The sequence below is a fragment of the Plasmodium yoelii genome, assembly GCF_900002385.2.
Source record: "Plasmodium yoelii strain 17X genome assembly, chromosome: 12".
In the NCBI taxonomy this organism is placed as follows: Eukaryota; Apicomplexa; class Aconoidasida; order Haemosporida; family Plasmodiidae; genus Plasmodium; species Plasmodium yoelii.
The window spans coordinates 451,959-465,330 of record NC_036184.2 but is presented as its reverse complement, the minus strand read 5'-3'; the positions used below and the strand labels follow the sequence as shown (position 1 = coordinate 465,330).

At 21.9% G+C, this 13,372-nt stretch overlaps 4 protein-coding genes across 4 annotated transcripts; 2 read left to right on the top strand and 2 right to left on the bottom strand.

Annotated features, from left to right (window-relative positions):
- Window positions 1-1,687: 1,687 nt before the first annotated feature.
- PY17X_1209900 (protein GPR89, putative) lies at window positions 1,688-4,645 on the bottom strand (the record flags this gene model as incomplete). The annotated part of the gene is made up of 1 exon (XM_721123.2): window positions 1,688-4,645. The coding sequence occupies one exon, from the start codon at window positions 4,643-4,645 to the stop codon at window positions 1,688-1,690; it is 2,958 nt and encodes a 985-aa protein (XP_726216.2).
- A 2,576-nt stretch (window positions 4,646-7,221) lies between these two features.
- On the top strand, window positions 7,222-8,966 carry PY17X_1209800 (26S proteasome subunit 4 protein; the record flags this gene model as incomplete). Its single annotated transcript, XM_721689.1, has 2 exons — window positions 7,222-7,270; window positions 7,672-8,966. 2 exons carry the CDS (start codon window positions 7,222-7,224, stop codon window positions 8,964-8,966), a joined length of 1,344 nt encoding a protein of 447 aa, XP_726782.1.
- Window positions 8,967-9,552: 586 nt separating this feature from the next.
- On the bottom strand, window positions 9,553-10,934 carry PY17X_1209700 (AP-5 complex subunit sigma-1, putative; the record flags this gene model as incomplete). Its single annotated transcript, XM_022956720.1, has 7 exons — window positions 9,553-9,650; window positions 9,789-9,840; window positions 10,025-10,105; window positions 10,230-10,275; window positions 10,369-10,473; window positions 10,592-10,713; window positions 10,830-10,934. 7 exons carry the CDS (start codon window positions 10,932-10,934, stop codon window positions 9,553-9,555), a joined length of 609 nt encoding a protein of 202 aa, XP_022812581.1.
- Window positions 10,935-11,981: 1,047 nt separating this feature from the next.
- On the top strand, window positions 11,982-13,154 carry PY17X_1209600 (structure-specific endonuclease; the record flags this gene model as incomplete). Its single annotated transcript, XM_721686.1, has 1 exon — window positions 11,982-13,154. The coding sequence occupies one exon, from the start codon at window positions 11,982-11,984 to the stop codon at window positions 13,152-13,154; it is 1,173 nt and encodes a 390-aa protein (XP_726779.1).
- Between the last annotated feature and the right edge of the window lie 218 nt (window positions 13,155-13,372).

Genomic DNA, 13,372 nt, shown 5'->3' with positions numbered 1-13,372 from the left:
TAATAGTTTGATAATAATTCCTAGTTGATCTCATATTTGTCATAATAGACAAAATAAATAAATGTAAAGACGTTGCACATTTTTATGATCTATGTAACAAGGACATTATAATCGAATTTAATCTTTTTATATTTATAGTTTTAATTTTTAAAACGAAAAAAAATCAAAATTTATTAAAAAACATGTTTCATTAGGCTTTTTTTTAAGGGTGTCTAAATAATTGTCTATTTTATGTCGATTTATATTAATATAACCAACATGAAAAATATATTAAATTGTATATTATGTATCAAAATGATATATATTTGCAACTATTGTTAAGTTTCACTCTCAGGAAAAGCATGGTTACTTGTTTTTTAAGAAAATAAATTATTAAATAAAAAGAAAACGGAACATTTTATTTGTATATAAATGTTAGATAGCATACATGCACATGCATATACTTTCTTTAATTACATGTATTTATTATTTTTTTTTAATTCTATATAATTTTCGAAATAAGTCTCCGAAAATAATTTTTTAATTTTTTAAACTACCATATTTATCATTTAAAAAAAATTAATTCCATTAAAAGTACCAAATAAAAGTTTGTGGAATAAAAAAATGCAATAAAATATAATAAATATAACAAAAATTAATAAAATTAATTGTTTTATCAAGGAGACCCCACATATTTGAAAATAGACAGAATGTTCAAAATCAATAAGACTCATATATTGCATGCTGTTATGTAATATCCTTTTTTATATGAAAGAATATTATTTATAGCATCCCTATAGTTTATGTAATTTTTAATTTTTTTAATTTTATTAAACAACCAGATTAAAAGCTAACCTTTAAATTATTTATATATGAATAAAAATAAAAAATTGATGCCAAAAAAATCCCAAACATCTCCTTTTACATGAACATTTTTCGAGGTGCATGAGCCAAATTTTTAAGGATTAAAAAAGGGAGAAGTAAAAAAATATATATTCAATTACACCAATCACCTTCTAATGATATAATTAAATACTAATGTTGTTTACAAAAAAAAATATATAGGAAATTGTTATTGACAAAAAAATATATAGGAAATTGTTATTGACAAAAAAATATATAGGAAACTGTTATTGACAAAAAAATATATAGGAAACTGTTATTGACAATGGTGACAATTATAAATATAAAAACAAAAAGAAATTAATAACTTGTATATACCATAATTCTTACTATGATAAGTATAATTTCCATGATTCTCTATTATGTGCATATTTACACTTTTATTCTTAAAAAAAAGTAATTTTTAAATTATGAATAACTAAAAGTTTATGGACACACACATTAGCTTATATATAATATATGTAGACACATATATAGGAGTTCTTGGAAAAAGTTAATTAAAAAAGGATAGTAATAATAAATGCAGGCATATATACATATATATGCTATGCATATATATAAATAAAAATAAAGAAGTACATATAGAGGTGATGAATGGACAAAAACACTAAAATAAAGAAAGTTTCACATATAATAAAATAAAAATGAATGAATTAACAAAATATTGATACACACATTTGTATATACATATATATGTGCATATATTATTATTATTGTTTGTTTTCGACATGTATTCACAAAGTAATAATAAAAAAAATGTACAAATCTGAGAAAAAAATACATTTAAAAAAAATATGTAAAAACTTTAAAAGAAATAAAAATATAACATGTGTAAAACAAAAAAAGCAAAAGTAGTAGCAAACGAAGATATAAAAACATGGTCTGAGTGTATATGAAAAACGTTATAGTCATAATTATCTCCTGTGGCGAAATTCATTATATGCTCATAATTTACTGGTAAATATGAAGCTAAAATTAATGAATTTGTTACAAAATAAAGACCCATTAATTCTGAAATTAAAAGTATCCACATATTGGAGAATAATTTAAAATAAAAAGAAAAATTTGTTGATATTTGTATAACTTGCTGTAGAAATTTTTTCATATTAATTGCAACGATATATGAAATATATATTAATGATATATATGGTGCATATATAATAGCTATATTATATTTAATATTAAAAAATAAGCAAATTTTTTCAATTAATTTTGAAAATGGATCTCTTATATATATTCTTATAAATATAATATTTAATGTCGAAGCAATAATTTTATAAATAACAGTTAAAAACATAATTGAATTTAAAAACACATTTATTTTGCCAAATAAACTATTTGTATTCTTTTGTATTTCAATTTTCCGACTTAATATATCATTTAAAGAATAATACATACTTGTATTTGTATAAACAATATTTTCAATTTCCTTTTTAAGTTTATTATAGCTTTCTATATTATTGTCCACATTTTTTGTATTTTTTATATTATTATAAGAAATATCTTTATCACCATTTATGTTATTATAACCATCCATATCATGATAAGAATGATGTATATCACCTGCTTCATAAAATCGTGTTTTATTTTCACTATCTATATTCACTTTATTTTTTCTTAATTTATATAAATGTTTTAAACCCTCTATTTGTTCCCTATTGGTTTTATTATAAAAATTATTCATGTATTGATTTTCAGGAAACGACACACTTTTAAAAACTTTATTTGGAACTGACACTTCTTTGTTTGTTTTGTCATCAACGAAATTTACATCGGCTTCACTATTTATATCACTAACATTATTATTATTATCATCATTATCATTATCATTATCATTTTTACTGTCGGTCATGACAAAATCTTTATTGATTTGTTTATCTTCAAAATCATTTACATACCTCCTAGGAGTAGTAAGTGATTTGCAGGTGATTAAGATTTGCTCGTCATCTGAGTTATCATTTTGTTCTTGATCAGAACTAATATTTAAATTATTTTTCATTAAAAAATAAGGAGAACTATTTGATCTTTTTAATACACGATCGTTATTTTCATTTATATTTTTATAAAAATAATTAATTGCTGTTGACTCATGATCACTTAAATTACCATTTGTTTTTCGCAATTTGGATTTTTTTAAAGAATGTAAATTTAATTCATCATATTCATTTGCGTTAATGTTATTATAATTATTACTTACTAAATTCATATTTAAATCACAATAATTATATTGTATATCTTTTTCAGAATCAAACCCACTTTTACTTTTAAATGTGCACATAGATTTCAATTTATTTTTGAAACCAATAAAAGAAGAAAATCTTTTAGTATTATTTTCCTGATTATTATTACAATATTCATTAGGGTCATTGATAGTTAAGTTAGTTTTACTATGAAGTATATCATTATTATTTTTTCGATAATTAATATCATTGACATTTTTAAATATGCTGGTACTATTTTTGTTACTTCTTTTTCTGGGATTAAATGTAGTCATATTTATATTCGAATTTTCCATCAAAGATGTATTATTTATAAAATTGGAGATGTTTATTGTTTTTCTTTGTCTTTCAATTTTATTTTGTTCTATATCTGAATTTAATGATTTTTTGTTTTTATTTAAAATTCCTAGAGGAAAGATACTTGTTTTTGATGTTAAAAGTTTTATATCATGTTTTGGATCAACATGAAAATCGCTAGAATTATTATTAATGGTATTTTTTATATTAAATTTACTTTCAATTTTTTGTAATTGTTCCTTTTTAAAAATATATTTAGTAAAATTGATGAGAATCCTTTCTTCTATATTATAAATTTGAATTTGGATTTTAGGTAAATTTAAATAATAAATAAATGTTATAATATAATCATAAATAAAATACATAGATGATATTCCAGCAACAATAGAATTTGTTGTCACACCCAATGCACATAAGTTTATTAACAATTCTCTAATGACAAATTGATAGAAATACATAAAATTATTTAATACAATAAAAATTAATATATTAATAAAATTATAAAGTTGGTAAAAAATATTTTGAATTTTTGTCTTTTTATTTTTTTTGTATTCATATTCTTGATTTATATTATCATAATCGATACATTTGTTTTTATTTTGGATATAAAAATAAAACATTGTTTTATTAAATTCTTTAATTCGATTTTGATTTTGATGAATCTTTGTATATAATATATATTCCCTAAATATTAATGTATTGTCATCTGCAATAACATAATTGTAATTTTTTTTATATATCATTTTTTTCAATTCTACTAAGCCTAGCCATAAAAAGGATAAAAATATGATACTTCTAAATATGAAAAAGTATTTTTTAATCTTCTTACTTCCTCCATTTTTTTCTTTATATATTTTACTAATCTTAATATAATATTTTTTTATTAATTTTATATGCGAGTGCGAATAAAATCCAGGAGATAATATTTCTTTATAATTTCTCGAATCAAATATTGTATTAATAAATTCTATTGGTATAACTATATATAATAAGCACATTAATATACATATATTTATATGCCAAATATATGTTATCATAACATTTGATATCAAATTAGACAATTCCAATATAAAAAGAGAAAATATAGACATACATACTAAAAAGGTTATGAAAAATATGTTCTTATTAAATTGGTTTGAATAATTCAATATGTCCAAATACCTTAATAAGTAATGCGCTGATACCTTATAAAATATCCCGTGTAGAAAAATAATAGCTATCACTTCACACACAAATTTTGTATACATTTTATTTGTAATAAACAAAATGGGAATTTATTATACACACACAGAAATATCATCATTTAAAAATATACACACATATAAATATATATTACGTAAAAATAAAGGAAAATACAAGCGAATATGTATAACTATAATTTAACGTACAAATATATGTGGAAATTAATGACAATTTTATATATAAAAGAATGTATGAATAAATGTTAGTATTATGCATTGCATATAGAATAAATTGCGTTTGTAATATTTTTATTTCTTCATTTTTTTTCGATTTTTATTGTTTTCCATTTTACAAAAATTTATTCCATTTTAGGCAATAAAAATGTACATTACAAATTATATGCACGATTAGATATGCTGAAATGTAAAAATGTTCGAAAAACACAAAAACAAAAAAATGGCAAATTGAAAAACTGTATTGCGCATTTATTTATATATATATATTTTTTTTTAAATTATATTCCCCAATATTTTCACAAATCAATTGCTAAGTGAGAGTACCAAAAAATAATTAAAAAAATAAAAAAACTATATTTTAGAGAAATTGTAATTAAATAAAATAAAAATGTCCAAGGAAATTACATTAAAATATAAGTTAAAAAAATTGTTTACTATTTTTTAAAACATGTCGAACAATAAATACCAAAATGTTAAAAAAAAAATAAATATCTATACGAAAATTATGCATATATAAAAATATATGTTAACATAATTATATACTTAATTATTAAAATTTGGCACAGTTAGGCATTTGCTATTACCCTTTGCATACATATTACACAATTATAAATACTATAAATATTTACCATCATTTTTAAATTGTCTACATCAACAATTTTTACTATATTACATATATTTCACAATTTAATGTAAATTAATAGTAAACTAAAATGAGAAAATGAAAAACGTAGAATAAAAATAAAGGTGTATTTTGCTATTACTACATTTGTGCACATGTATTTTTTCATAAAGATATATGGAAAAATATGCATATGTAGATATACTATATATTGTTGGATTTATAAAACAAAGGAAAACATGAAATAATGCAAAAGGCTAATAATGTATTTTTTGAAATAATATTTTGTTTAAAACTTTTTTTAAATTTTAATAATAAAAATTTATTTACCATATAAAAAGTTTATAAGACTGATATCAAGATGCAAATATGAAAAAAAAACATGGACAAATTTTTTGCCTGATATTATTGGGGTATTTACTACAACACCAATAAAGTTTAAGACTCTTTAATTGAACAGTATATAATTTAATACATATTCATATAAATTTTTCATTTATACATGTGGGCATAAATTGGAAATAATAATTTCTGCATAAATAATGGGTGTAGAAACAGTTTTTTTAGTATAGGCAAATTAAATCATAACTTCTTTTTATAAACTTATATTATATTACATTTAAATATAGAAAAATGCGAGGTATCACTGGTTTATTTTAATAATACTAATTATGAATACATTTATATATAAACATACTTCATAATATAGCAAACTGTGTGTTTAATTCAAAAAAATAAGATATAGAGAAAAAAATTAAGGATAGAAATAATAACAATCGAAAAGTATGGACAAGAAGTTTATTTTTATTATTGTAATATATAAGACCCTATTATTATATATGTAAAGTATTCAGGAATACATTATATGAATATACATATGCAAATATATAAATATAAGTAGCATATATATATATATATATATACGTGAATGCTTACATGGGAAAGCATTAATTTTTTTGAAAAATTTATACAACACATGATCGAAAAAATGGTGATAATATTGCTTAATTATTTATTTTGCTTTAATTATATTAAATAGGAAATATACATAATATCATGTGCCTTTACAAATGAATAAGCATTGTGTACGTAAATTCCATATAAATGCTACATAAAGATATTGGTAATTTTCCCTTATTTTAATTAAGAATAATTAAAAAAAAATTGTAATTCATAAAAAATAATTCTTTAACTTTTTTTTCTTTGAATATAAAACAAAATATATAATATTTCGGCATTAGCCATATATTCTTAATACTAATTTTTTTTAAGGTGAAATATTTATTTTTACTGCATATATATGCAAAATACATATGTATATTGTATGCGTTTATATATATATAATATATATACATTATATGCGTAATGCTTTATCTTAATGATTACAATCTCTAGAAATCAAAGTATTAATGTGTGAGTAGTGCGAACATCAAAAAAACGAAAAAAACTGCTAAAATAAATAACATGTGGATAATTAATTAAAAGTAATGAATATCTTGATAAACAAAAGGAAAAAAGTTTAAATTAAAAAGATTCTAAAAGAAATATTAAATATTTTAAAATTATGGGATTTGTTAGGAAAAAAATATATTGTATATTATTATTGATACATATAAATTTGTTACATATAATATATGCATGAAATTCGTATGTAAATGAATATATTGTTTATATAGCTACAAAAAAGATAGAAAATACTAAAGATTGGTATTTTGATTACAAAAAGAAAAAAATATATATTTGTGTACATATTTGCGCATGCTTATAAACATATGGTATAGTTATGGGGAATGCACAAGGTGGTATGAATAATAATCCCTATGGATTTTTAGGTAGATAAAACTATTTTTTTCTAAAATATGTATATATCAAGAAAAAATGTAATCTATGATTGAAGCGGTTTATTTGCAATACATAAATGTAACGAAGTATCAATGAGGATATATACTACATGAAATGTATGTATATATTCCTGTGCATATTTTTTGGAATTATTACAAAGTTTTGTTTAATGAGAAAATCCTCAAAGAAAAGGGGACATAATTGGGGAAATAATTGCGCTAATAAAGATATAAATAATGATATGGCGTTGATACGCTTCTTTGTATACATATATATATATATACATACTTATATAAGAAAAAATGATCACTTGCAACCTTTCATTTTCATTATATCTATTCCATTAATTATTTGCATTAATTTATACTTACTACTTATTTTTATTTCGCAGGAAAAAAGGATGATAAAGACAAAGGAAAAGATAAGGAAAAAAAAAAGCTAGAAAGCTCACCTCCATCACATATAGGAAAAAGAAAAAAAAAGAAAAAGGGAGCCACTGGACATTCCAAACTGCCTACTGTCACTCCTAATACAAAATGTCGATTAAAATTATTAAAATTAGAAAGGATAAAAGATTATTTATTATTAGAAGAAGAATTTATAACAAATCAAGAACAGATAAAAACAACTGATGATAAAAATTATGGAAAATTAAAAATTGACGATTTAAGAGGTTCACCTATGAGTGTTGGAACATTAGAAGAATTGATTGATGAAAATCATGGAATTATAGCTACTTCAGTAGGTCCAGAATATTATGTAAATATATTATCGTTTGTCGATAAAGATTTATTAGAACCTGGGTGTTCAGTTTTATTAAATAATAAAACTAATAGTGTTGTAGGTATACTATTAGATGAAGTTGATCCGTTAGTATCTGTTATGAAAGTTGAAAAGGCTCCACTAGAATCATATGCTGATATTGGTGGATTAGAATCACAAATACAAGAAATAAAAGAAGCAGTAGAATTACCCTTAACTCATCCTGAATTATATGAAGATATTGGTATTAAACCCCCCAAAGGTGTAATTTTATATGGGCCACCTGGTACTGGAAAAACATTATTAGCAAAAGCTGTAGCAAATGAAACATCTGCTACATTCTTAAGAGTTGTAGGTTCTGAATTAATACAAAAATATTTAGGAGATGGTCCCAAATTAGTTAGAGAAATGTTTAAGGTTGCTGAAGATCATGCACCTTCTATTGTTTTTATTGATGAAATTGATGCAGTTGGTACAAAAAGATACGAAGCAACGAGTGGTGGAGAAAGAGAAATTCAAAGAACTATGTTAGAATTATTAAATCAATTAGATGGATTTGATTCACGAGGTGATGTTAAAGTTATTATGGCTACTAATAGAATCGATTCTTTAGATCCTGCTTTAATTAGGCCAGGTAGAATAGATAGAAAAATTCAATTGCCAAATCCAGATACTAAAACTAAGAGAAGAATTTTCCAAATACATACTAGTAAAATGACAATGTCTCCTGATGTTGATCTAGAAGAATTTGTAATGTCAAAAGATGAATTATCCGGTGCCGATATCAAAGCTATATGTACTGAAGCAGGTTTATTAGCTCTTCGAGAAAGAAGAATGAAAATAACTCAACTCGATTTACGTAAGGCAAGAGATAAAGCTTTGTATCAGAAAAAGGGAAACATACCAGAGGGACTATATTTGTAAAAATACTCTTTATTGTGTATATGTAGGTACGTAAACATACGTAACTGCATAAATATGCGCATGTGCATATATTTATTTATATGTGCAAAGACGCATACATATTGATTAGTGCATAAAAAGGTAAAAAAAAAAAAAATAATGAATAAATTTTTTTTAACAAATTTAATGAAATATAACATTGGGCTAAAATAATGGATATATCTATACTATTATGCTCATTGTAAGCAGCGAGGAAAATGAAGCAATATATTTATTTTATATAATTGTGAATTTTTTTGTTAATACATATATATAGGTACATGCGTATATATATATAAATATATACTTGTATTTTTTTTCTACAAACTTTAAACAATTTACGCACTTATTTTAAAAGCAATATAAAAATAATGGTATATGATGTACTGAAAAAAAAACGAAAATTTATGAGCCAAACAATAAAGCTAATGAGAAAAATATTCATAAAAATGGATGCAAAAAATGCAGATACATAATTTATTTGTATATTTCAGAGAATTTTTATTAATCATATTAAGTATTACTAAGACGATAAAATATAATTAGCTTATTTTTTTTTAAAAAATCATCATTCTTGTTTTGGGTTTGATTTTTCACCTAGAAATTCTTTAACTTTGTTACTTAAAATTTGAACATAGTCAGGCGTTAAAATCATAAATTGTCCTTCTGTGAATATGAGGAATAGTTAATCATATGTATGAACATATATGATAAGCAATGAAATATGTATGCGTGTATATATTAAACGCAACTGATAAATAATAAATGTTAAATTTAACATATAGTTATCATAATTTTATTAACTTGGAAGAAAAAAGTAGAGTATAGCTAGTACTGTATCAGGGTTAAACTTGTTCTATAAAAAAGTCAAAAGTTGAAAATGAATTTTATATGAATATGAGATGATGTTACATCTTTTTAGGAACTGTTGTAACAGAAATGTTGCCATATGATTTGATACATAAAAATCATTAAAAAAAATTATTAAAAAGTATTTGAATAATATCTTGTGCAATGTATATATCGATAAATTATATAACCATATTATTTTTGTTGGATTTTCCAAAATGTTCGTAATTATCCATTAAAACATATATTAATGTATTTAGGAAATTGTCAGCCTATTAATGTTTTCGAAAGCAAAAAAAATGTTCATTACTCATATACATATGATTTATTTATAGCACATGTGTTGTTTTTTTTTATATTATTATATAGGCAGATATATTTATTTTTGTTATTAACCATGTGAATATTTTCATGTGGGAAAAACATCAGGGTATAGCAAACCCTAATAAAAGTAGGGGAAGTTAAGAGATAAAGTAAATTATTATATACATATTTAATATAAATAAAATGTACATTTTAAATTGATTTAACATACTTATTTAAAACTTTCCACATTATATTTATTTTGTTTTTAAAAAGGGAAATATTTTCTATTTTGAAAAATCCTTCATTGTCTATTTTAAATTCATCATTGGATGTCCTATTAGAATGATAACATTTTTGTATAAATAATTTTATTGAGCTAAATAGATATACAAAAAAATTATAAACATGAATAAAGATACGCTTAAATATGTATGCTATAATATTTTGAGTACCTTGGGATAAAAACACCAAATATATCTAAATATTTATCTTTATTTTTTTTATTAATATTTTCATTATTTTCTTTATCTTCTTTATAATAATTTATTTCTTCAATAACCTTTTTAATAATTATCTATTTAATAAAATTTCATATACAATATTAAGGTAAAACATTTTCACATTATTGTTATTCATTTATTGGGTCATTTGTTTTGAAATATGCAAATACAAATTTTTTGTGCTTCTTACTTGCTGTCTAGAATTTTGATTTATATCATTATTAACTAAGTTGTAATAAGTACTAAAATAAAGCTGTTCTGACTCAGAAGAATGAATTATTATTCCATATACCATTTTTTCCTTTTTTAATTTATAAGCACACACACACACATATATATATAGGTACATTTACTAGGGAATTCACAAACGGATAACCAAATATATTAATATATTCAAAACATGGTGAATATCATAGAGAGAATGAATAAATGAGGTTATTTACATGCACTATAATAATACAAATAATATAATAAAGTCTGTTATTATCATTGAAAAGTATATATTTGAAAAAATAATTATATACACATATATATTTTATATTTTTTCCTTTTTTTTGAATAATTTATAAGTCAATTACACAATTAGAAAATTGGTATGGAGATATATAAATGGATCGGTTATATATTTTTTTTTTCTCATAAACTATTATTATAAAAAAACGATATATTAGAATTGTGATTTTTTACTTTATTTTTTAAAACAAAGATATATGCAATTACACTTATAAATAAATATATACATATATTTATAAGGAGAAAGAATGAAAAAAAAAAAAAATATTATATATATAATTTTCTTTTTTTGTGTATACGCTCTATATTTTGCATTAATGTTTTAAGCTGTTACACTTTTAATCCAAATGACTTATATTATTATGAAAGCTTGTATTATGGATTATATTATATGATATTTTTGTCTTCGTATAGTGTATACATTCCTAATAAGTATTATTCATATAGAAGAAAAAAAAGAAAAAACAATAAGTATAAAATATATACATATAAAGTAACCACAATGAATGAATAAAATAAATATATATCAAGATGATTTAAAATTGTTGAAAGAACGGATTAAATTATGAATTTTTTTTAATTTAAAAAAAAAAATATAAAACATTTGTAAGGTTATTACAATTTAAGAAATATAATGTGTTCCCCATTATTTACCCAAATAGGTATGTGTCAGACATATGTATATTAATGTAGTGTATATAATGTATCATATCATGATATATTATAGGACCTTAATTTATATATAATTAGCCATATTAAACATAAATAGTGTTTTTTGCTTCTTGTTTTTCTGCTTCATTCAGATTTTATATAAGTGATATAGAATATTATGACCATTAAAGGGTTTATATCATTTATACATAAAAAAATTCCTAGTACCATTAAAAAAATCGATGACATAAAAAGTTTTGAAGGAAAGAAGTTTATAATTGATGGTACATTTTTTATTTACAAATTTATGTATGTTGCTTGGAAACACATATTAAATGACAAAAACAGGGATATTAAGTATAAAGGTAATGAATTAGGTACATATATATTAATAAGGCAATATATTATTAAAAAAAGTATAGAATTATTAAAAAATCAACATGAATATTTTAAATCATTAAAAATAAATACTCTTTATATAATTGAAGATATTGGGGCTAGATGTGAACTACAACCTATCGACTACAAATGTAAAAGACATGTATGGAAAGAAAGAGATACAATACGAAAAAAAAAAAAATTGTTCGATATACTAAACGTAGATGCTCATAAAAATATACTGAGTTCTTCTGATGGATTAAGCGATACAAGTAATAGTAGCATTGGGAATATTCTCAGTGGGAGTTCAAAAAAAATCACAAATATAATTACCCCATTTGGTGATAAAAAAGGAAGCCCAAATAAAATATGTGAAAAAAAAACTGGAAAAAAAGAAAAGGTCGAGATAATTGTTGATGAAGATGGTACTCATGATTTATTTAAAAAAAATATATTTATAAAAATAAATTCCCAAACCGCTAATGATATATATAACTATCTGTTATTAGAAAAAATCCCTATTTTTATAACAAAAAATGATGCAGAAAAAGAGTGTGCAATCCAATGTTCTCATGAAAAGGATATCGTTGTATCTGATGATACAGATGCATTAGCATTCGGAGCCCCAAATTTAATCAGATTTATAACTAACAAAAAAAAAAGACATATAATTAATAAAGATGAAATTTTAAATGAATTGGATATAAATTATGAACAGTTTATAGATTTTTGTATTTTATCAGGTTGCGATTATAGTGCAAAAATACCAGGTATTGGTCCAATAAAAGCTTATGAAATTATTAAGAAATATAAAACTATAGAAACCTTTTTAGAATCAAGTGCATTTGATAAATATTCTAATACCAAGCGCTTCAACCAAAAACTTAGTGATGTATCGATGTCATTAAAGGATTATATCCTCAATGAATTTACATATGAACAGGCAAGAAAAATTTTCTTTAATTCGTACTAGCTGACACATCGACTCTTGTGTCTCATGTCAGCTGAAACCGATAAAATAATGTAAGCTTTAAATATACCTCTTTCTTTTTTTGTCACTTTTTTATATGCTATTTTTTTAAACTATGATATATTTCATTCTTACTTTATTTTTATTTAAATGCGAAACGATTTATTTTTTACAAAACATAGAATTCTTAAAATTTTTTTAAATTTTTAAAATAACATAAT